This window comes from Cydia splendana, chromosome 10 (assembly GCF_910591565.1).
Source record: "Cydia splendana chromosome 10, ilCydSple1.2, whole genome shotgun sequence".
NCBI classification, from domain to species: domain Eukaryota; kingdom Metazoa; phylum Arthropoda; class Insecta; order Lepidoptera; family Tortricidae; genus Cydia; species Cydia splendana.
In genome coordinates, this window is record NC_085969.1 from 21,305,813 (window position 1) to 21,332,447 (window position 26,635).

The following is a 26,635-nucleotide window of genomic DNA, read 5'->3' on the forward strand; positions in this document are numbered from 1 at the left end:
AAGTAACGAAAAAAATGTATTAAGATCAACGTTGCGAAGACTGGCATATAGTTTTTGACGTGATAACGTCTTATAAATCGATCAACATCGGTAGCATGCACGAAAAAGTGTCACGTTGTGGACAAATCTCCATGGTAACATTGTGAACGGATCTCCATGGTAACGTTACTGTAATTAATGTAATGGTAATGTTTTCTTATGACGTTATCACGCAAAATTATCCTCCGTAAACCAACTTTACAGACAACCATATGTTCCTCTTTGCTCTATCGACCTTCTGTAAGAGTAGTATGTGTTCAAACGCAAGATTTACATGCGACGAAAGAGCTTGTTGACAGTCTATCTGATAGACTGTCTTCTCCCCAGTGACCTTATACAGGTTGGAACATTTCTAGAGACTGAGCTGTAAGGATTAGTGATCTACAATCGAGTTATTATAAACGCAAAGCAGGATTAAAAAGAAAAACAAAATCATTAAAATTAAATATTGTTGTATCAGTGACCCTACAAAGTCATTAACATTTTAAATTGACACATGTCATGTCATTTAATAGGATCTACTTTCTAGGGTTGAAACAGATTTATGCACTAATGTTTAACAAACCGTATCTAAAAAACGGTTAGAAATATTAACGTCATTAATACCTATGTGAATAATAAAGTACGTAACCTAAACAATTCCCCGTTTGCGTATAAGTCCTTCCTTCTGTTCCACCCGATATACGTAAAAGCTTCCACTACCCATTTCATTTATTTTATTAATTATAGTAATTTAACCATTTGCCCTCGACTCTTGGTACCATTACATTTCACTATTTCATCGCGAAAAACGATTTCCAGAGAGACGATTAATTAAGGGTGATTAAGGTTTATATTACTGTTATTAACCGTAACTCTAACTAATCATTCCAGCTGAAATTGAAAAATTTACGACGTCTGCATATCAGGAAGTTTGTGATATTACCTAACAGTATTTACCATACAATTATGTTATTTACATAGCTAGGTGTTATATCATTATTTTATAAGTTAATTGTATAAAGATTAACTACGCCGAATGACGTTTTAGTTTAAAACATAGTTACTTGATCATTAACGATTGCAAACTGATAACCGTTACACGCGCCGACATAACTATTGTTTTAAATATTAATGTAGCAAATGTGTAAGTGTATTCAATTGTGTTTTAAAGGTCCTATTCGAACAAATTAACCTTTTATTTATGTGATGGTCAAAAATAGTGGGTTCAATCTTCGTGGTGTAAAAAGCGTAAAAAATCGTTCTCGAAATAAATCCAAAAATATGACCTACAAAGTCAAGATTCTTGTCATGCACAGACAAGATGCTAGTATAAGGACCAGATTCAACATCAAAATTGATATCCTCTTTTGATATTTGGTCAAATTTACGTCTTAGAACAAGAACGATTAATGTGTCCAATGTGTTAATGTAATAAAAAGTAAAAAAAAACTGTGTCTTCAGGATCCGATTAGATCAAAGTCAAAGGACTTAACAACAAAATTGATATATTTTGATATTTGGTCAAACTAACGAAGTCTTGTCACGATGACTGAAGATAAAAGGATGAACCTAGATCGGATCCTAGTTGAAGAAGTGGGTCAATGGGGAAGGTTCCAGCTCAGGGCCGTGGTGTTATGTGCCCTAGTGACCATAATGGGTGGATTGCAGTGCTATGCGTATCTATTTACTGTTGTGAAGGTCAGAACAAGGTAAATTGTTTAAGAACCCACTTTTAAAATAAAATATTTGTTATTCAGCAAATAACGTAATTTTATTTAAATAGAAAAGAACGTATTTTTAAATAGAAAAGTAATTTATAGTTATCAGATTTTTCCCAGTACTTGTAGTGTTAGACAATATTACTTGCCAAATTTCATAGTTCTAGGGCAACGGGAAGTACCCTATAAATTTTGATTCCCTTGAGAGTGTCGAAATAATATTTTTTTGCGGCAAAACTTACGTTAACGTAACGTAACGTTAACTTAATAGATTGACTTTTTCACAGCTAAAAGGGACATAGTTTTAATTTCAACTCGATATCTCAACCCGTTCCCGAGATATCGGGTCTTGACAGACGGACGGACAACAAAGTGATCTAATAATGGTTCCGAACCTCAAAAAGAAAAAAAGGAAACCTAAAATTCCAAAATTTCGAACTTCTTGCCTACTCACTCAAATAAACAGATGATATAACTGATTCCAGGTGCCTCATCCCTGAATGTGAGGACACCCCCCAGTTCTCCCCACCATGGATCCTGAACGCGGTGCCGTCGTCAGGGGACTCCTTCGACAACTGCCACCGTTTCCCAGCCAGGACATGGAACTCCTCTGACTCTTGTCCTGCTGACTGGTTTGTGACGAACTCGTCGGTGAGATGCGAGGAGTACGTTTATGAGCATAAAAACTCCGCTTATTATGAGGTACCTACTTATATAATATACTTACTTACTACTTACTTACTTGGTTGGCGCGGTGACCCAAAATGAGTCTAGGCTTCCAACACAAGAGCACGCCACTTTGATCGGTCCAGAGTGGTATCCGCCAGCTTTCGCAGACGCCGAGCTCACGGAGATCTGCCTCCACTCTATCTGCCCAACGGTATTTAGGATGACCAACAGGACGGCGCCCAGTTGGTCGACCCAAGTAGGCCCTTTTGGCTGCCCGATCTTCACCCATCCTTTCGAGGTGGCCAAGCCAGCGGAGACGATGCGCTTTTGTATATTGCCCTCGATCTATTTTCAATTCTATCTTCAGATGCTGACTTGATGACGATGAAATTAACTGGAAGCAAGTTTTGATTGTAATAACGAGTTATGAAATTGTGATATTTCTTCAACCAGAATTTATGCCGCTAAGAAATTATATCCATAAAAAATCCAAATCAAATTCATAACGTATTATTACACTCAGAATACCTACGCTTCATGTTATAATACGAACAAAATTTTATTTCATTCCCGATATATCAGGGAGCATACGAAACACTATCATATGGTATTTACTCGGTATTTATCTGTGCTAGTTGCTTTCGGTAAAAGATACAATAAAAGGAGATCAGACGTATGGTGACTAGTTACTAATGATAAATTGATAAATTAAATATGATAATTTCAGTTCGGCTTGGCTTGTGATGAATGGCTCCCAACCTTGGTCGGCTCCGTGCGAACCGTCGGCTACATGATCTGCCTGCCCATCATGGGTCTCGTAACGGATCGCTGGGGCCGAAGACTGGCGCTATCCTTTACAGCCTTATATGTGGCTTGTGTTGGGTCCTCGACGTATTTTGCTGGATCATATATCAGCTATATAACCCTGTCATTTGCTGAGCAACTGCTTGGAGCGTGGGTGTTTCCGTGTTCTTACGTTTTAGGTAAGTTGATTTTATAAATGCTTGTTTTATTAACTGCAAACAAAATTGCAAAATTTTCACATGGACAAAATTTCGGTAACTTCTGTTATTTTTGTATGAGAGTTGAAGTTTTCTATTTCCAAAATGAATAGCAGTTCCTGAAATTCTTTGAAATTTTGCTTTAAATATTTTTAGTCAGAGGTGTACAAAAAATATGTTTCCTTTTTCATTGTCAATGCGCGACTTAAAAAACATGTAAATTTACTTTTTATTGAATACCTACAATTATGTACAATCGACTACTATTTTATTACAGCTGTGGAGTACGTGGGGCCAAAATACCGAATGTTCACTGGTGCTTCTATCAGCACCAGTCTCGCCGTCGGAGAAATCCTTCTAGGCTTCATAGCCTGGCTGCAACCTTATTGGAGACATCTGTTCCTCATACTCTACGTGCCTGAATTCATCTTCATCATCTACATCTGGATCGCACCTGAATCGGTTCGGTGGCTGATGAGCAAAGGCCGCTATGAAGAAGCTTTGACTATCTTGAAAAAAGCAGCAGAAGTTAATGGCAAAACTCTATCGGAGAAGACTTTAAAAGAATTCTCAGAAGTCAAGGTTGAGACTAAAGAAAAAGTTTCCGAGCCTTGGTTAGTGTGTTTGATTTTCAAACATAAGGCGGTTTTACTACGATGCTTGATAACTCCAATATGGTGGTTAACGTCTATTTTAATGTACTATGGGCTGACGATAGCATCAGTGGGGATATCGGGCAACAAGTACTTGAACTACACGACGTCGGTGGCCGTCCAGGTGCCGGGCTATTGGGCCGCCGTACTGCTGATGGACAGGATCGGGAGGAAAGCTCTAGTGTCTATCGGATTCTTGATAAGTGGAGCTTGTCAAATTACATTTATTTTTATTCCGGATGGTAAGTTTACGTCAATATTCCGTGCCCCAGCAAAGAGCATGACTCATCACGCATTTTTACATTCTTAATCTCATTGTAAAGTTTCATGCGATCTAAAAAATGTATCAAATTAATCCCGGTAACAAATGACTAACAAAAAAATGTTATAAAGTTTTTAATACTTTTGAGGTTCAAGTTTGAATATATTAAAGGTCAGATGAGGTAACAGGTACTCAGGAGAGTCCGGAGACGGAGGAACACATATTGTACTGTATGGATTTTTTGCACTGTATCTCGTTTTCCGGGTTCCCGGAAAAATATTCTGTTTCTCTTACTCCGCCTGATTGTAATTAGTAGATGTGTCTGCTTGCCAGTTATCTTTTACTGGCGTCGTTTAAATATTTGTTCAACCAAGACTCATCTTTAACCAGAAGTTACTAATTAACGATTGTTGTCTTTCAGATAAATATTGGCTATCGCTCTCAGTTTATCTAATCGGAAAAATGTTCATCGCCGGTGTGACGACGTCTCTTTACGTGTACACCGCGGAACTGTACCCCACGCGGTACAGGACCAGTCTGCTGGCGTACTCTTCTATGATAGGAAGAATTGGAGGGATCTTGGCTCCCCTGATGCCTGGATTAGTAAGTATTGCAGTAAAACAATATAATTTGCTGAACACGTATAATTTAAAAACTTTTTATCAAAAAAAAATAAGTTTGCGGTCGCACCCTATATAAATTTTAATTTTTACATAATTCACCAAAAACACTATTTTGATCGTTTAAACTTATTTAAAACACAGTATTAATTGTCTGCCTTCCGCATAAGGGGTAAACAAGAGGAAAAAAAAAGAATTCGGCCGAAAATTTAGCTGGAAAGAAAAATGTATTAATGTGGCGAATAGTATGGACGATGATGGTTGACACGTTGGGTGAATGTTACCTAAATTTTGAACCAATTATTTATACCGCCCGTCAAAAGAGGCTATTTGAATTTTGAGGATTTGTAATATGCGGATAACAGATATTCAACAAATAATTAATGGCAAAACAAAAATATGGCACAAAATACACAACAAATAATTAGCTGGTTATAAACATTTGAATTGGAAAACTAGCGTTAAAATTTTAAAATACTACGGTCTTGAATCTCAGTCAGGAAAGGGGATAGAGGCGGTCTTGAAGTTCAGGGGCAAAAAGGGTAAAGGGGACGAATGTGGAAGCACACGCAAGGGTGCCGGCAGCTGGATTCAAATTCACCTGTGCAACATGGATGGCGCACAAGCCGGTGTCCTCAAACAGGCCGACGAGGCAAGCCTCACTCGCCTGTCGAGCGCGTATGGCAGCAGACCCGAGGTAAGCCTCACTCGCTTCCTGGCGAGCGCGTATGGCAGCAGACCCGAGGTAAGCCTCACTCGCTTCCTGGCGAGCGCGTATGGCAGCAGACCGGGCGGCAACGATGAGGCCCCTTCACTCCACCAGCGACTAGCGCCGACCAACGCACGGCTTTGGCGGCCAACCGTTTACGAGGAGCCTCACCTCTCCGGGCGCCGATTCACGCGCGCCCCTGGCGGCCAACTGTCTACGAGGAGCCTCTCCTCACGTGGATTCCCGCGCACTTTCAAAAACCTCGTATCAAATATCAAACTGGTTATAAATTGCAAATCTGGTTAAAAAAACATCGCGGGAACTCAAAACGACTTTTCCACTCAAAATCCACAAACCATCTGCCTAAAAACAATTTCAATCTTTTCTTTCTCGAACATTCCATAAAAATTTAAATTCAAAATAAGCGCAAATATGCACATTATTTAATACAAACGGCCAGGAATTGTTCGTAAAAAGGTCGGCCTTTTTCGAGTTTTTGATATAAGCGCCATGTACGCGTATTCGCGTGAATCAACAACAGCGAAACACGGCCTGACAGAAAAACTGAAGCCAAGAAGACACGGCGGTAGTTCCACACAGATGTAGACAGATGTAGTAGCGTTTTGCTACAGTATCTACTTAATGTCATTTAAGACATTTGACATGAATATTTGATAAAGTTGTCTATAAGTTCGGATCTTGAAAGCAAATGCTATAAAATACGAAAATAAATATTTTATTCTAAAAAAAGCTAAAAAGTGGCTGCCTCAATATGGATAGCATAGATAGGGCAGGCCCTTCAGATGAAGGGACAATAAAAAGAGATTCAGCAACTGGCTAGAAGAATTCTTGAAGCTTCTGTTATATTGAGACTTGCCACTGGGAGCCTTTGATCATTCGTGGAACACATAGTCTCATTAAAAGCATATTAAGGGTATTTTACATGTCAAGATTTTATGTCATTAATTCGTGTAATATATTTCCAGGCAGCAGTGGTGTGGGTGCACCTGCCGTTCCTGGTGTTCGGCGTGCTGGCGCTGGTGTCCGGCCTGCTGGTGCTGCTGGCGCCGGAGACCCTCGGCGCACCCTTGCCCGACTCCATGGAGGAGGCTGCGGAACTCGGCACGGCCAGCTCGTTCAGTCTGTGTAGGAGTAGGAAAAAGTCTTATAATGTTAATTGATTATTAAAGCTAAGTCTTTTTTTAATTTTTGCTACAAATTACCTGTAAATCAATGTTATGTGGTTAGATTTCAAAGAGCCAAGGTTGAGTTAGTAAGCAAAATGGCTTAGGTGCAAATATTCTAGAGTGAATGGTTGCTAAGGTTGGTGTATAGATTTTTTGGTGTAGATATAACTCAGTTTTAAATCAATCTCAACAACATTGCGCTCTTGCTTATTTTTAGATTAGATAGGTTACAGGTAGGTAGGTATCAACCTGAACACATTCACTGCCAACGTTTTCGTAGCGCTACGCTCGTAGCCGATCCCAGCGTTTTCCCGCGTTGTAGGGGAAAGCAACTGCGAACAGAGAAGCGTATACAATATTTCTGTTACTCATCTCCACCTGATAATAGGGAATATTACGCAAAACTCTGCGTAGAGGGCGTCACTCGCATACTCACAGGCCCTACCGCTAAAATACGAAAATCGAAAATTCGGTTTCTGCCTCTCTATCACTCTTGCTTATTCGATCGATATAGAGGCAGATAACGAAATTTCGATTTTCGCGTTTCGCAGTCGGCCACCTGTAAACAAACCGCCTTGGTGCATCAATGTCATAGTGAAAACTTGTCAAAAAACTTTTTAAGGCCTAGTATGTATAAGCTACTCTATGCTTTTACTCTATGTTTAGTGCTGCACTCTGGCGGCAGAACATTGCAGTAATACTCCCTATTGTTCACAATCTGTTAAAAAGTTAAAAATTACCGTCCCTTTTTAGCACTGGTTGAAAGATACAAACACAGTCATTATCTAATTATCCTAGTAATAAGAAAGTTTTAAGTTTAGTAAGTTTTTTTGTCTCTGGGCAGTTAGTTGTGCCTATTAATTTCGACGGAAACTAGCGAATCCCGCCCCAGGTACCAGGAGAGCATAAAACATGTAGAGGCAACAATCCCATCCGCGCTATTGCTCCCTCGACGCGCGTGAAGCGTTGTCGACTGCATTACTAAACGCACAGTGTGTTGCCATTTTACGTTTGCCAACCGCGTGTGTACTTATACAGGATGATTCATGAGACGTGAACAGGACTAATCCTGCACACTCAGTAACTGATAATTGATCGATCACCGTCGTATTTAGGTGAAACAACCACACTTTTTCCTATTTTTAACTTTTTGGTGAGGGCAAATTTAATTCTCTACAATCGTGGTCACCCTACAAGACCTAATTAATAAACATAAAACCTCTTTAACCGTAATGACAGCATTTTGATTACGAAAAAAATAAACTGTCAAACTTGAGTGAGATACGAGTTTTCAAAAGTAACCAGACCGTGATGACAGTGATGACATTCAATTTGACACAGAATATCGGTAGTTTAGTATTCTAATTGTAGGGTGACCATGCATGTCGTAAATAAATTTATAACTTTTTTTTTCCAACACGACTAGAAAATTAACGTTAACCTCACTAATACTGATACGAAACGGTTGCTTATAATTTACGAAATGCGCAGTGTTAGTCCTGCTCACGTCTCCTGAATCAAAAAAAAATATATTGAGATAGGAAATGCAGAACACAGAAGAGAAAAAGCGCTGGTGGCCTAGCGGTAGGAGCGTGCGACTTGCAATCCGGAGGTCGCGGGTTCAAACCCCGGCTCGTACCAATGAGTTCTTCGGAACTTACGTACCTACAAAATATCACTATGATATTTACCAGTCGCTTTTCGGTGAAGAAAAACATGGTGAGGAAACCGGACTAATTCCTATAAGGCCTAATTTACCCTCTGGGTTGGAAGGTCAGATGGCAGTCGCTTTCGTAAAAACTAGTGGCTATGCCAATTCTTGGGATTAGTTGCCAAGCGGACCCTTGGCTCCCATGAGCCGTGGCAACATGCCGGGACAACGCGAGGAATATGATGAAACGCTATAATTACAAATAAGTACAAATGAAACCGTACCAGTACAAGAAATGTTATATTTCCATACTAAAATATTCTCGTTATTCAAAAAAGGAGAACGTTGACTGAAACTGAACTCAGATCCAATTGCATTTGTCGCAGTATATGAAATTATTCAATCCGTAAACATTGAGTTTAACCAAACGGTAACCTCGTTTCCCCTGCCACACCAAAACAAACCTTATCACCGTTAAGTAAGGTTGAAATGTGTCGAATGTCGTAATGCGAAATTCGTACGCAAACGAGATTGAACGTAATTGGAAAGAGAGGAAATGCAATAAGAAACGGAACAGCGCGATGAAATTGTTTCAGAAGTGGCAAACGTCGGGTTGGGGTCGTTCCTGTTCTGGACCGCGATTTTATGACATACATTAAAATATAGAGTTAGACCAAGAAAAGTCTGTAGCGAATTTGATAGCCTACGCAGGGCAAGTGTTATTTATACGTCATAGTTTCATAGAAGTTTGACGCAATCAAAATTGCTGCAGACTTTTCTTGGTCTAACTCCCCACTACACCTACAACTTATAAAATAAAGTCCTCTGCCGCGTCTGTCTGTCTGTATGAAATCTATATGTATGTATAGTGTATTTTATCATTGTAATAATTATATAAGTGCCTCTGTCCTTATTTTTTGCTGCGCCCAACAGGGTACATAACGTGATCTGTAATTATAATAATATGTATGTATAATGTTCGCGATAAACTCAAAAACTACTGAACGGATTTTCATGCGGTTTTCACCTATAAATAGAGTAATTCTTGAGGAAGGTTTAAGTTAAATAAATAAATATAATGCGTTTATTCGTTTTATTGAGTCGCTGGCTTGCACCGGAGTGGACCTCATTTCGTTATTCATGTAAACGGAGCAGAAAGAAGTCGTTGCAATTTCCTTGTAATGACGTCAATATGCTATGTCGTCTACGTTATACTTATTGAGAAATATTTAATAATAATAATATTAAGTAGGTACTAAATGAAATATGAAACTGTTTGAAATGAGTAAAATATGACCATTAAAACATTTTGTATGACAGCAAAAATCATAACCCTTTTTTAGGGTTCCGTAGTCCGTAAGTTTACTGACTTACTACCACCTTACTACGGTGACGCAACGGCCCAAAGTGAGTCCTGGCCTCCGACACCACATGCCTCTCGGCCTTGCGATAGCTCTCGCTTGTCGCCAAGATCGAGATTGAGCAGAGGGCCTACCATGAACCAGAACCACATTCGACACGTGTTGCCTCTCTGTCGCACTTGTAAATTCGTACGTAAGTGTGACAGGGAGGCAACACGTCGAACGTGGTTCACGATAGGCCCTCAGGTCCTGAGCTAGTAAGGAATTATTTGTATTTATCATAGCAGAGTAAAAAGAAATCTAGGTGTAACTTACTGAGAAACTCGCGCTTTCTCAGTAAGTTACACCTAGATTTCGTCGTTTCAATTCGGACAAAAATGCTTTCATATGTTCAGCTGCCATTCCACAGAGGCGGAGATGAGATGTATAATACAGGGTAATTGGCAAACAAAGATAATTGCAGTATAACGTTACCATACTTAGCTCTTAATTCGACATGACAGGTGTGGACTAGGGTTACGTCAAAATCTATTTCACAACCCTCAATCTATTATAATTGTAATAAACTCCAGTTTTATTAAACCAACTAAGCGTCTAAACACTACAATTCTAATTAGAAACTTATTGCTTTAAACATGAGGTTGAAAATCGATAAGTAGAATTTCTAACTTATACTCTTATTAGATTGAGCGAAGTTCGTATGTGCTGTTATTGGAATTTTAACCTTATCGTCAACTAAACAAAGTTTAATTTTAATCGCTGTATTTTATAAAAGTGTGTTGATATTAGAAGACTAATAAGTTTATTGGTTATGGCAGAAGGGTTATCAATACATTATAAATTACACGCTGAATGGTTTCGTTGTTAAAATTATGGTTGATCGATGGATTTTGGAGAAAATAATGCATTTTAACGGAACTTTACCTTCTCAAAGTTAGATAAAATATGCCGCAACAATGTATTTCGTTTTACATGGAATTTACTAAAAACAATAAATACTATCCGATAATAACTTCAGTTTAAGTTAGTTTATAAGTATAGTAACAATTTACAATCGTATTTCAATACTTATTAGGTACTTATATATGTAGTAGAAATATGTAGTAGTAGGTATCTATAATATTAAATAATATACCTATTTACAACAAATGTAAAACTTATGTTAAATTAGCTAGCTCATGCGTAAGTAACTAATAATGTTAAATTTAAACTACACATTTCAAGAAATAAATAAAATAAAAGGTAGATGGTAGATTATAACGATTCATCATATTAAAAAGCTTTTTAATTTTGAAGATTATTTTCTCAGCATATTATACATAAATTTTGCCTTTGTGTAAGTAAATACATACTTAGTTACTTAGGTAACATAAATAATAAAAAATAACTTGTGTTGTAATAATAAATATAAATCACCTTCAGACAACATTTGCGTTGTGTACTCGCAAAAATAATTGAAATAAAATTACATTTTGCAATATTTTTGAGAACTTTCACGAAATCTTATCTTTCTTTAACTTCCATACTTCAAAATTTCTTGCCACTACAGTATTATTTCTTAAATCTTTTATCATTTGTGTCCAAATGATTGAACACACTATTTTCAAAATCGGTTAAGTGCTCTAAATCTTACACTTACAATCTATCCCATTCTTAAAGAACAATAAATACAAAAGTACAAGCACCAAGACGAATTGCCCATTGAATTACATGGATCTATAGATCCCCGCCATTTTGATCGAGGATCTATGGAGTGACGGTGGGCGCGGGCACATGACGAATTGATCTTTTGTGTCTGCGGGTTGTTTCGGTGTCAATGGATCATTTATCGATCAATAATTTTGATAATGCGTTTAAGTATGTGATTTATGTATAACGCTACGCGTAAATTCGATCGAAACGGAAATTGACTATTTATTGTGAGATAAGTCACAATTTTCACTTCTCAGATTTTTTTCTATACTAGCTTCTGCCTGTGACTCTGTTTGCGTGGAATGATGATGATGATTGTAACAATCTATACCCTATACCCTTCTCCGGGCTTGAAACTATTATATATGTAACAAATTTCATCTGTGTAAAGCGGTTTAGGGGATTAAGTGTCAAGAGGTAAGTACCTATGTACCTAACAGACAGAAAGACAGACAGAGCTACTTTGGCATTTATAATATTATAATATAGTAGAGATATGTACTTACACACAAAATAAATAAGTTAAATAGTAATACTGTTTCAAATACTATCATTCAAGCATCATTCACTTTTATCACAAAAAGTAAAAACCCTAAAAAAATCGATTCTGCTTGAAACTCGTATAAAGCTTTTAATGCGTTTTTTATCTCCACCGCTTTAACACGTGATAAATGTTTATTTTATCGAGGACACCTGTGTCCTGCCGATATAGCTCCAATAGCCTATAACAGGGAATCCGGTCATAAACGTCCCTTTGTACCTTTTAGTGCCTAGTCGCATTAAAATTGATAAGTAAAGTTAATCATGAGTTGGCGCGAGTCGGCCTCCTAGCCCAGTCGGTAGTGACCATGCCTACGGAGCAGGAGGTCCCGGGTTCGAATCCTGGTACGGGCATTTATTTGTATTTATTACAGATAATTTGTTGCTGAGTTATGGATGGTTTCCATGTATGTAAGTATTTATCTATACCTATTAGTTATTGTAATACCTATATATTGGCGTCTAGTACCCACAACACAAGCCTTACTGAGCTTATTCTGGGACTAGGTTGATTTGTGTAAGACTGTCCCATAATATATTTGTTTGAAAAGCGCGACACTTTGTAGGTAAGTCTTTTTCTAAATTAAGTGTTTTAATTACGTATATTATTTTGTCTACGGTTGACAATAACAATGGCGACGTAGAAGATGAAATATAATCCACAACACGTGAAGCACTTCATGTAGATAATTGATCCCAGTGTCATTATCCTGCACAGACAACTGTAATTGGCTTCCATTTCTAATAAACAGGGGTTTGTTCTAGCCTACGGTATGTATCTGTTGCTTAGACGGCATTCAATGAAGAATAAACTCTAAGACAATTTGTTAAGGATGAAAATGAAACAGTGGGTTATGAATGTTATGATACTTATGATAATACAGACTACAGAACCTACTTATGAAATAAAGGGCGGAAAAATAAAAGCCGTGACAAAGGAAAATACACTCTAAAGCATGTAGGGGATGATAGAAATTCAAATGATTGTGGTCATATTGATGGTATTAGATTTTGCAGAAAAAAGAAACTAAAAGCACGTGTAAAAATATGCTTGTAAGAATAATTTATATTATTTCGCACTTCTTTGGGACAAGTGTATCCCAAACGTCGACCAGGAAATGTTATATAATAGCTAATGTACTTATACCCTATAAGGGGTCATCTATTAATTACGTCACACGAATTTCTAGGTTTTTTTACCCCTCCCCCCCTCCTTGTCACACTTGGTCACATTTGGCAAACCCCTCCTCCCGGGTGTGACGTCACATTTCTGCAACGAAATTGACAAATATTTATTTAATATTTTATCGGAATATTTTTGACAAAAGAAATATTAGTAATTTTATAACCCAAAAGTAATTTAAAAAAAATTAAACGAATAAAAACGATTATCGTTTCAAAACCTTGTTATTTAAATGATAATTAGCGTATAAAATAATTTAAATACATTTTCGGTTACTGGTGAAGTTAAAGTGACGTCACAAAGTTTATGACTCCCCCCTCCCCCTTGTCACAACATGTCACATTTTCTTGACCCCCTCCCTCCCCCTAAACGTGTGATGTAATTAATGGATGACCCCTAATGGACGTGGAACCGGTAATGGGACAAAAAACCACAAATCCTCTAAAATAAGTATCTAAAAGTAGTTTATAAACACCGGCTATATTTTATCATAAATAAGAGTCCTAGGGCTGCTTCAGTTTGAATTTTTAATAAATTCGGTTTTTTTTAAGAAATTGGAGTCAACCCAAAAGTTGTCGTGTCACTGAAAAAAAAAATATCACTAAGAATTCTTAACAACTTCGCTAAAAGAGGTGAGTTAATTTATTAAATTTTAATTGATTAATACTTGATGAAAACTAGAATGTGTTTTGTTAATTGCATTTACCATGAGATAAGGTATACAACACACTATGTTGTGACTCCACAGATGTAAAAAATAGTGATATTTGGCCCAATCCCATTATAGGAGCTGTAAAACTGCATACCTCCTATGATGGGACAATTTACATAATGATGCTTGCCATGCCATAATTTCATGTTTAAACAATACAGGAGGTATGCTCGGACTTCGGATAAATTAATATCGTTTTTCCAAATTTTTATTTAACTTGCCCTGTTAGTGTGGGTCAAATCTTGGTAGCTGAATTTGACCCACTTTGACATGACATTTGGATACGTAATTAAGTATGCAAATCGGATGATAATGCAATATTATGATAACATGGACCTGATCTGATGATGGAGACAGGAGGTGGCAATGGGAACTCTTCGAAAACGCTAACTTATTAGTTATTGTGTTTGAGTATATTAGAATTGTCTCGATGGGTCTAATACAATAATAATTGTCTGTGGAAAGCAAAATACATTCAGCGATAAAAGCATATAACAATAATTGATTTTTTTGCCATAACTTACTCCCTATTTCAATATTTTATACTGATAGAGCAATATCCATTATAGGGGGCCCATTACTGGATCCTCGTCCATTACCGGGGTTCCATTACTGGAGCTTTGGTGTCCATGGCTGGAGAAAAAAAACATAGTTTTAATTTCTTAAGTATCTGGAAACTTATTGCAGTATCTTTGATACAACACGCCTGAAACATGAAAGACGGATAGGACATTCATCTTGTAACACGCTAAGCGGTAGACCATTTACATGTATCAGAGAAATATCACAAATACTCCAAATTTCCTCTTAAATGTCCCATGACTGGTGCTGTTACCTTAGGTATGTATATTTACAAATTTAATTATTTTTCATATCACCTCTTTAAAATGTTCACTTTTTGCTGTCTCGGCCACCCGAGGGCTTGGTCTCTTTTTATTTAATATGTGGCATATATTTCACTTTGTATATCGTTTCCACGATTTATAAAGATTTAGTAAAATAACTTGAAATGAATAAGTCCAATCATGAACCTATATCATAATAATATATATGCATATTTAACTGCATTAGACTTCTTTAACTGCATTAGACTTCTATTTAACTGCATTAGACTTCTTTTTATGAAGCGCTGGTGGCCTAGCGGTAAGAGCGTGCGACTTGCAATCCGGAGGTCGCGCGTTCAAACCCCGGCTCGTACCAATGAGTTTTTCGGAACTTATGTACGAAATATCATTTCATATTTACCAGTCGCTTTTCGGTGAAGGAAAACATCGTGAGGAAACCGGACTAATCCCAATAAGGCCTAGTTTTCCCTCTGGGTTGGAAGGTCAGATGGCAGTCGCTTTCGTAAGAACTAGTGCCTACGTCAAATCATGGGATTAGTTGTCAAGCGGACCCCAGGCTCCCATGAGCCGTGGCAAAATGCCGGGATAACGCGAGGAAGAAGAGAGAACACTTCTTTTTATGTTTTTGCTCCTATCAAAATTAAAATAAAATTACAATAAACACTATTTATGTTTGTACTATGCGCATAAAACTATCAAAATAAAATCACCATCGCCGTATCGAATCTGATCAAAACTTTTGCAAACACGAAACAAACTCAAATCCCTATTTATCAAACATCAAACCCGTTCCTTTCGTTACGCCGCCAAATGATATTGCATTGTACTCCGATTCCCATCTGGATATAGCAACACTAACAAATACAGACGTAAGCGCCTAGGCAAAATTCAATGAAGAATCAACTATAAGACAATGTGTTAAGGATGAAATTGAAACACTGGGTTCTGATAATCCAGAAGCTGCTAATAAAGAAAAGGGTGGAAGAAATAAAAGCGGTGGTAATGTAAAATGAACTCTAAAGCTTGTAGAGGATGATAAAAATTCAAATAATGATGATAATCTTGATGGGTGACATAAGTTTTGAGAGCCGTAACCGCAGGCCGTAACCTATTAACAGTGACAAAACACACGGTTGTCAGCATGATGCTGGATTTATTGGATACACGCCTTTGTATTCTGTTGGTCTTTGATCTCGACGTCTTTATTCAAAGTGAATAAAGTTGAGATTTCAATGATTTTTGTTTTGATGATGGTAATAAAATTTGCATTGTAGTTGAATTAAATAATTACTGTAACAAGCACTTAATGGTAGTAGCGTTCGTTATAGCTGACGTTGCATTTACTGTAATATTAAATGGAACTTTATTTAAAATTGGAGAGTTCAGGTTTTGGAACTCGTCAAGCGATAATAATTAAGTTGTAAATATTAAGATTTAAAAAGACACAAATTCGTGCGTGAAGGAATAAAATCGGGAGCAATGCTCTCAATGCTTTTATCATGAAACTTTCTAGGGTCAAGATCTAAATATATTATATGTAGTCTTCAAATGCACTCAAGTGGTAAAAGGTAACTTTATTTGTGTAATACACTCACAAGGATTTCATTGCTAAATAAACACATTAAAGAATAGGTTTCTCAATTTTATTTGTTTTGGGTTCGATGAACATAACATTATGTATTTTCGTTTTAATTCTAATTGCTAAAATGTAGATATATATGTTTTTGTGGGAAGGTAGTTAGCTATTATTGTTTATTGGAAGATGAACTTATTGTAGTACCTTTTTATTTACTTGTGCAAAAACTTCTGAGCATGAAGATTTGATAATGACGGCTCAATTCGAACTCTAAAGTCTATTTCAATAGAACTTGCTAACTATGTAAACAAACAACGTAACTTTGTTTTAGCACTGTTTCTCTTTGAATTTTCACACCACCTCATCAAATACTATTGAAACCATACACATATAAACCATTGAAACGGTCCGTTCCATAAAATACATAAATATATAACAGTATCTTGGATATTTAATTAAAAGTTTAAAATGGGTTCATAAGTTAGGTTATTAGGACCTGAAGGAATGACGGTTTTGTTTCTTTTAAATTCTACAATTGTCTATGATGGGTAGTGTTGTGACTAAAGTTTGTGATATAAACCCGCTACACACTACCCAACCCACGCTCTGTACCTACCGCCGCGGTTATAAAATACATCAATACATCATTCTTAAGTATTCCGTGACCACAGCTGGTGCAACTCAGCTGAAACGTCGGAATTAAAGGTAAAAACAATGAAATTATATCGCAGTAGACCCGTTTGTGTAATTAAATAAGTAACTACTTGTTTTGTACTTTTGGTATTTTATTATTCGATATGGTTTGACATTAGTAAAGTAGTAAGTAGGAGTCTTGCCCATCACTAGTAAATTCATCATTCAGAGACAATTTCAATATGGCGGTTTGTTTACATAGTTAGCAAGTTCTATTGAAATATACTTTAGAAACGATATGGATTAGATTATGTCAGTGTCAAATGTGACGTTTCTTCAAACAACGTTTGTTACTTTTGACACTGACACATCTAATTCATATCGTTTCTAGATATTTTAATTGACGTATCATAAAGTTCGAATCAGGCAGTGAGTGAAGTATTGATTTTAATATCAATCGATGGTAACAAAATATCTCCTATACTCTTTGTAGTGAAAATCAAAGAGAATTAAATCACTACGTTTTAAGAGTCGGCACTTTCGAACAAGCCTTGAACCGAACTATGAATGTACATTGTGCCAACACACCAAATACAGGCTTAAACAAGTCGCATCCAGGCCATAATTGTTAAAAAAATAAACAACGCTAGGGCTCGACCCTTCCAGTACCTACTGTTAATCGATATCGATAAAAGTGCGATACGTGCTGCTGTATTTACTGTACTACTGTAACAGTACATTTTGAGAATCACGTGGATTAATAAAATTGTATTATTCAATTAGGCATATTACAATATGCACGTATGAATTCGCGCGCATTCTTTTTTAATCTGGTCCCTTTTTATTGAAGGCACTGGATGGAGAATGATTTCCACAAATGAACTTGTTTCCTTTCAGCTTTTGAATACATAAATAAATACGCCAATCCTCATTTCCTGTTATTTTTGCCCATAATCGACATCTGAAATAAAGAGATTAACGATAAATTGGTCGTACACTATTCGTGTCTTAGGTTACTTTTTTACTTAAAAAGACTTTATTCACAAAATATTTTCGTTTTCATCATGGATTGTAAACGACTAAAACTAAATCAAACTAATTAAATTAGTAACTGTTAACGATAAAAGTACAAAATGAAAATATTGCATTCTAACATCAGTTTACCGACCTGTTCGGATCAAGTGGAAATCTGACCAAAAATACGTCACTAGTACTAACTACTAAGAAGCTACTTGTAAGAAGACTACTTCTTACACGCCCACCACAAGCTTCACATTTCCTTAAAGATTTGGCCCCCATTTAAATAACAGCTAAAGTTATTTTATCTAAATCACAATAAAAAATAACCACGTATTTACACGTTCACGACAATTTAAAATGACGTTGTTGACGTTTGACTACCGATCATACCAACCTAAAGAAAAGTAAGTATAATACGTCTATGTTAAAAGCAAGTATGGTATGTGCTACCAAAATGCAACAGCAGTCATTTTAATTCGATAAGATTATTTCTATGCCTCAATGTTGGTAACAAGTACGTTCCTAATTTATCATTACTGGAGCTCGATTTAAATTTAACAACTTTTAAAGATTTCGAACTTATTTTAATACGACCTTCAAGATCGATCACCGAGATCACGCAGTCACCGAGACGATCGTGAAGATCGTATGAAAACTGTAACAAGTTGTTGAAATCTGAATTGCGCTCCAGAGTACTCCAGACCAGACCTATAACATACAATAACATATTCTTAAAGCCCCATTTAATTGGCTTGTTAGCGATACAAACATAAATCAACAAACCGTTTCCCACCCCTCTCGAACTCTGACCGAAAATCCTTCAACAAATATCGCAATGATAATAGGAAACACACTTAATGACAGCTCATTCGTAAAGAAGAACTGGCTGATGAAAAACAAATTCAGCATTCGAACGGATTCCAAATTCAAATAGATACCAATGAAAAGAACGCGTGGCGATATGAGCTTTAACCAACTTAACTTTGCTGCTGCTAAAACAGATAACAAACAATTTTAATACTTGTCATCTTAACAATAGGGTGGTAATGTTATTTTTGGGGCAGCAAAATAGTGAAGTTAGATAATATGGCGGCCACGCGGCCGCGCGTCCCTCCATAGATAATAAATGCTTTTAGCAAATAATTACGTTATTTGATTTTAGATGGATGATGGTTGTTAGGCAAACAGCGGATTTCGGGAGTGCGTGGGAAGCCGTCGCCGGCAGACGCGTGAGTTTGAGTCAATAGAGTAATTGCATCGAGGACAGAGGTCAAAGATCTTCGTTTACTGATACTGATAGGGAAATAATTGCGCCATAATTATAGCAGTCTTATGAAAATATTTTCAGTAGTACTTGCAAGATGGCGCGCGTCAGAGTATGTAATCTAATCTAATATTTGATTGAATGATCTCTATTAGTAGAAGTCAATGCACATATAAATGAGTAACTAAAGTTTATGTAGCATGTATAACAATTTTTTTTATTAAAGGATTAAATGTTAAAACTTTGTACTTAATTTAGCACCATTATTTTTGTAGAAAATTGTTCATTGTAGTGTTCACGATAGTTTTGCATTTAAAATGACAGTAGCAGGTTATTAATTCACATTTTAAATCAGTACCAACTCTACCTAACTTTAACCTAACCTATCCCAAGCTACAAGAAATATCTAACTCACCCTAATTAGCTTTTTAATTTTAACCCATAATTAACCGTAAGCCAAACTGTTATAAATTGGATTACAAGCAAAGTTAAATTTTATCTAAATCCTCTCTAAACTTGTTATTTTCTATTTAACACAATTATTTTAAGAACCCATTCTATTCATTGTTGATGTACAACCTACATAAATCGCATATTTCATTCACACAATATTACCTTAAAAATCTTTGCGATTCCGGCTACAGTCAAAAATAAACTGTAACACTAAGCCACTAAAAATTATGTTCAAAAACACTTGACAAGGTATACCATTACAACTTTACAATAGCAATTCATTCATACCGTAGATAAACTATGAATGAACGTAGAATTTTATCAATGGGCACAAGTGGAGCCCGTAGTCAGACGCGCTGGCACCATAGAAACAAAAAAAAACGTTATTTGGAAAAAGAACGTATTTAAAAGTCATCTTTTTGTATGAAAGCATTGTCCACTTGAGTTCGGCAGGTGGGCTTTCATGGTTTAAAGTCATTTCCGTTGCTTTTTGGTGGATGTTAGAATGAAATTTAATTTTAGTTTAGTTGAGTGACCATTGAGTGTTATAGATATGCTATTTAAATAGTATCGAGGGTGTAAGAAGGTTTTGTTAATGCAACGAATTATTTTTAGATTAATGTAGGTATGTAAGTTTTGTACACATATCACACGATCATCGCTTTTAAATCAGTAATGTATGTTGGCATACCTATCTATTCCATTTTATTTGCAATTTTACCTACCTGCAATCTACTGTTTTTTTAATAACAAAAAAATGCAGTTATTAAAAACATAAGAGTTTTAGACAAAAACCTTGTAATAATTACTTATTTGTTAAAATCATTAAGTATCAAACTTCAATACGAAAATACCTAATAAAGAAGTTTTTATAAATTTTAGGAGAAATAAAAGTCTACCTATTGTATATGTACCTGTGATATACCTACAAACTAAGTGTATGTGTAATTGTATATTTAAGTGTAACTTCGATTTCGACTTTAGGATTGCAAACAAAAAATGGTATTTTTTGTTGTACAAACTATTTGTTATAGTTTAAATATAGTTTTCTCAATGCAATTCAATTTTCTATTAAATTATCTCTGCATTGCATTCAGCAAGGTCCCGTTCCCTATAATCCTGAACCTTGGTCGAAGCTAAACATCAAATGTAGGACGCGTCCCACATTCACAAATTGGATCACCTTTATCTTGTACATATAAATAAGACAATTATTCTCATTAAACTTAATTCACGGTTTAGTCCACATGTTGTAGATACTGGAGTGACATGTTTCGGAGAACCTAGGTCTCCATTTTCAAGCACCAACTTTTACACGCACTGCTCATCTCATTTAAATTAAATAATAAACATAATACATATTTTAATTACAAATTTTAGCCTTTTCATTAGAGTTCTAAATAGAATTTTAGCCAGTAAATTAAATTAGTTAAGCATAATATAAAAATAATAGGTATGTAACCTAAAAGAAGAGTGGCGCCACCTAATACTAGTAATATAGGTATTTTCTTGGTTACCGGGTCGCTCCATCGCCTTATTACATTACTAGCTGTGCCCGCGGCTCCGCCCGCGTGTAATTCGGTCTGTGTCAGTAAGCGGCTAATTTCTAATCCTAATTTCTCTCCCTCTCCCCAGTCTCCCCTGGAGGCGGAACTTGAAGTAAAGTTGACAGATGGATATGCTAGAGGACTGAAGTCCAGATAAAATATTTTACAATTAGGTACCACTAAATAAAACTACACTCCAAAATCAATAGTTTTATTCGCCCTTATTCAAATTTTACACGTGATTTAAACTTAGAGAATATAACCAAACGGAGTGGTCATTAACAGGCGTTCCCCTCTGTCGAAAATAGGCGGCCAATGGTCAACCGACGTTTATCTGACATGGCTATGTTTACGTTACGTAGGTACACATTTGATGTGCTCCTCCCCCGCAAAAAATGCCAGACTATATTGTACCGAAAATTATAGACATGGTCTCCGTTGGTTATATTCTCTAAGGATTTAAACGACAGAGCAGTAGGTGAATATCGGATGATACAGTAAGGTATACGCGCGCGAGCGAAAGCGAAGCGGCCTGCCTGGCTAGAGCGCCACTTACCGTGGTCTTCTTGAGACTCCTGACTCTCCTGAGGAAGACCACGTGCCCCTAGTAACCTCAATGCGTTGCGAAACTTTCGCGAATGATTCGATTTTTTTCGGGAAGGCATGGTAATGCGTATAAAATGCGAGTCCCAAATCGTTTGACTCCGCAAACGACCAGTCGGCCGGATTAAGATATTTTGATGCCCTAAGTATTTCTAGACCATGGTGCCCCCTCTCCCTAGGACAGTGGTGGGCAAACTTTCTTCATGGGGGGCCAGAAAGTTCAGGAAATTTAAGTGGAGGGCCAGAATTGTAGCCAAATTTCTTTTTGATTTGTGATAATCGTGAGCCAATGCCATATAGCCCACATACTAATTATTTCATAGGACCGGCGGCGGGCCGGATAAAATACATTCGCGGGCCGCAGATGGCCCGCGGGCCGTACTTTGCCCACCACTGCCCTAGGGTCATCAAGATTGCATTGAATTTTTTTGGTAAATTGAGTGACGTTCATTGCTGCATTTCAGCTGAGAATGGAAATCAGTCACATCATTTTATCACGAAAATTGACAGTGCTGCAGTAGTAACGTTGCAACAGAGTACCTAATGCTGCTGCAGTCCCCACCCGAATGTCACCTTTATCATATCTTAGAAAGTTATTGAAAACGCAAGCGAAGCGAGCGCGACAATTTTTCGATATAAAAAAACGCAATTCGATAGACAGTTGTACATTTTTACTTTTAGTATGGAAATCAGTCACATCATTATATCACGAAAATTGAATGTCACCTTTATCATATGTTAGAAAGTGATTGAAAACGCGAGCGAAGCGAGCGCGACAATTTTTCGATATAAAAAAACGCAATTTGATAGACAGTTGTACATTTTTACTTTTAGTGTGGAAATCAGTCACATCATTTTATCACGCAAATTGACAGTGCTGTAGCAGTAACGTTGCAACAGAGTACCTAATGCTGCTGCAGGCGCCACCCGAATGTGACCTTTATCATAAACATCTTAGAATATTATTGAAAACGCGAGCGAAGCGAGCGCGAAAATTTTTCGATATAAAAACGCAATTTGGTAGACAGTTGTACATTTTTACTTTTAGTATGGAAATCAGTCACATCATTTTATCACGAAAATTTACAGTGCTGCAGTAGTAACGTTGCAACAGAGTAATGCTGCTGCAGTCCCCACCCGAATGTCACCTTTATCATATCTTAGAAAGTTATTGAACGCGAGCGAAGCGAGCGCGAAAATTTTTCGATAATTTTTGGTGCCCCCTAGATCTGGTGGTGCTCTAAGCAAGTGCTTATTTTGCTTAAAAGGGTTAATCCGGCACTGCAAATGACAGAGGTCAATGTTTTTTTTTCAAAGGACCCACCTTCGTGGCCATTATTAAGTGCCTAAGGAGGCGAATATGGATTTGATATGGATGCGATATAATTACGATTAGGTATAATTCATGACGGAGAAAATAAATAATTTTATGCAATTATACGCGTGTTGATATGTGTGTTTATTTTACCACTACGTAACAATCTAAACCCATTTTTAGTTTTCTTGGTTACTTAATGTTTACTCAGATCCCCAAAAGATGGCACTGTGCAATGAGGGGCAATTAATTTATTGTAGTTTAATTTTGTTGTATTATTAAATCAACACAATTATTAAATTAAATTTGTTGATATCCGTACGATTGATTGAAATTTTAGAAGAGGGGTCTTCTAAACTTAGAGTTAATTTGGCAAAATCCTTCCTCGGTGGCTTATTTATGTCACAACGTATTAAATTCAGCGCCATCTGTTAGTTTACCAGGGTACTCTATAGTGTTAGCACATATTTCAAAAAAGTTTGCCCCTCCTTCCTAAGTAGCGCCATACGATTCGGGGGCAAACTTAAGTCAATCGAGTGTTGTAGCTACCCCCCCTTTTATGGGTTGAATTTTTATAGCCTATAACCTGGCCGGGGATTTTCTCGACAGATTAGTAAAGTTTTTATCAAAATCCGTTCAGCCGTTTTCACGTGATGCGCGTTCAAATAAACAGACAAACAGATAAACAGATAAACAGACAAACAGACAAAAATTCTAAAAACTGTTGGAACGTGTTCTGTTATCAATTCTAAGCATCCCCAGCCAACTTTTTTTCAAATATCTTCCATGTACAGACTTTCGAACCTCTTCAGCTTTATTATATGTATAGATAGAGAGTATCTTACGACATAAAATATTTTTTTATTTTTTATTTAGAACTAATCTTAGTGGTTAATGATATACATAATTCGTGCGCTGCGCGGCTAGCAACAGTACTTACGCGGCTCGCGGTCAGACATATACCAAAGTTCTCGATATAAGTACAGCAAAAAGCAGAAACTTAAGCACGATAATTATAAATGAAGAGATCAAAAAAACTATAAATTGCAATGTGCAAGGTTTTTCGTTAAATCGTAAACCTTGGGCGAAGCAAAACACCAAATGTAGGGCGCGTCCCACATCCACAAATTGGATCACTTTATCAACGTGTTTGTGGGATTAGACGATATTTCGCGATACAAACAACAGACAACAGAAAAACGTGGCACAATTTTGAGGCGACAAAATGTGGTGTGAACTTATAATAGATAATTAGGTACCTACAGTCGCCATCAGATATATCGGAGCGGCTAAGGCGCTCACAAATATCTGCACACGCTTTTATGGTCAGGGCGTTATTAGAGTGCGTGTTCAGATATTGTGAACACCTTGGCGGCTCCGATATATCTGATAACGACTGTACGTGTTTCAACAGCTTTCATTTTCCAGTCATATTCGTACAAATGAAAGGTTTTATGACCTATTTTAACGTATTAATATGAAAGTGTTCTCAAAATACACGGTAACACTGCAGAATACATCTTAGTAAGAAAATTTACCTAAAAGCATGTAGGTAGGTAGGTAGGTAGGTACCTCGAATTAAGGCTCTCATTTAAAAAAAAACATGCTTAATTAAAACAGAAATATTACTTTGCTAATCCGCGAAAAGATAATGTGCTTGTCAATCAGTGCTGAACCATTATACTTACTTGCGTATTTTTTGCGTTCTTTTTTATTTTTGCGTTGGTAGGGTGGGAACATTAATTGCATGTAAAAATAAGCAAGTACTCGTAAGTATAACGGGTTAGCACTGATTGACTAGCACATTATCTTTTCGCGGATTAGCAAGTAATATTTTGGTTTTAATTAATATGGATTTCCGCAAAGTAACGCCTGATTCTATTAATTAGACATGCTTAAATTACGTGAAACTTGGCGTGAATATTTACGAAACATATATCTATGTCTGGGCCTAGTTATTGTTTCTAAAAATTGTTATACAAAGAAAATCGAGACTCTACACAGGATAACGAATGAGGAGGTGCTAAGAAGAGTGAATTAAAGGAGAGCTATCCTGAACACCATTGCAAATAGACGCGGAAAAATGATAGGACACTTAATACGTTACGACCACTTCTTTAAAACTATCCTGGAGGGGCGGATAGGACGCAAGCGGGGAAGAGGAAAACCCAGACGCAGCTTTTTGGAGCAAGTGAAAGAAAAAGTAGGGGCCGTGTCGTATCAAAATGTCAAAGAGCTGGCGCTAGATAGAGAAAGCTGGAAGATACTCCACCGACAAGAGAATAACTCTTAAATTGATGATGATGATGACAGACACTAAGGTATAGTCAGCAGAAATAGTAGCGGATAGAACAACGACGATAAACGACATATTATTATCTGACATCCTCAGATATATCGTGTTACATACATAGGTTTCTGTTCAGTTGTATCTACTACAGCCTAATTGTTTATCATAATCATAACTATTATATGTAGAGACATACCGCTTTTAATACAGCAATTAGAGAGCGGTAGATACTATCGGCGAGTAGTCTTATCCGCTACCTAGCTACAAAAGTATAAAGCTTCTATGGTTTCCAATCTGTTTCAAAACACACACCATAATTCGCTCACGCTTTCCTATTATAAATCTGTCTGTTTGCTCGCAAAACGATTGAAAAGGCTTCCAATTGTTAAAAAATCTGACAGACCCCGGAATCATCACGAAATCAACGAACAATATGGACAGAGCAAACAATGGAATAAAAATAACAGTAGCGAAGCTGTGGTGGCTTATTAAAAGGGATGAAGATTGATTTTGGAATGACGCCGCCCTCGCAGAATAAAGGGTTTATTATCTCCGGCCAAGGGATCGTAATTTGCTGCCAGGTGAGATTCTGCGATAATTTCGTTCATTTTGCAATATCGCTCTTAACTTAACCGTATGTTTATGTGTATTATAGTGCTTAAAGGCCTTTTGGTAATGAAATAAGAATGCAGAGGATATTCGCTGATACATAAGTGAAAGGAAGAGATTTTATCCAGATTTAACATTGCTGGGATTAATTTAAGGAAGTAATTTACTAAGTAAATGTTAATTTTAAAGTTGGTGTCTAAAATAGATATGTACTTATTAAGGAAGGCGAGTTGGAAATATGCTATTTATTTTCAAGACAATGAAAGTCGGTGTTTTCCTTCCTTCCATCCTTAGTAAGTAGGTACAGCTAAAGTTCTATTTTCGCAATGTTGTCTCAGGTGAGCCACACTTGTCTTCTTGTTGAACCAATACCATAATACATAATGTTGAAGGTTCTCAATGTAATAGTAGGCACCTACACACAAGGTACCAATAATTTAATCACTTAGTAAAACAACAAGTACTGCACGATATAACGTTTTACAATTATAGCTAAGTATG

At 36.7% G+C, this 26,635-nt stretch overlaps 1 protein-coding gene across 1 annotated transcript in view; it reads left to right on the forward strand.

Moving 5' to 3' along the window:
* Positions 1-26,635, forward strand: part of LOC134794442 (solute carrier family 22 member 3-like) — a 361,574-nt gene that overhangs the window by 117,172 nt on the left and 217,767 nt on the right. The window contains exons 2-7 of the mRNA XM_063766255.1: positions 1,507-1,730; positions 2,225-2,441; positions 3,136-3,391; positions 3,687-4,304; positions 4,746-4,927; positions 6,640-6,847. Of these exons, the coding sequence (XP_063622325.1) occupies positions 1,567-1,730; positions 2,225-2,441; positions 3,136-3,391; positions 3,687-4,304; positions 4,746-4,927; positions 6,640-6,834 (1,632 nt within the window). The 5' untranslated portion in view covers positions 1,507-1,566 and the 3' untranslated portion in view covers positions 6,835-6,847. The remainder of the gene's footprint in view (positions 1-1,506; positions 1,731-2,224; positions 2,442-3,135; positions 3,392-3,686; positions 4,305-4,745; positions 4,928-6,639; positions 6,848-26,635) is intronic.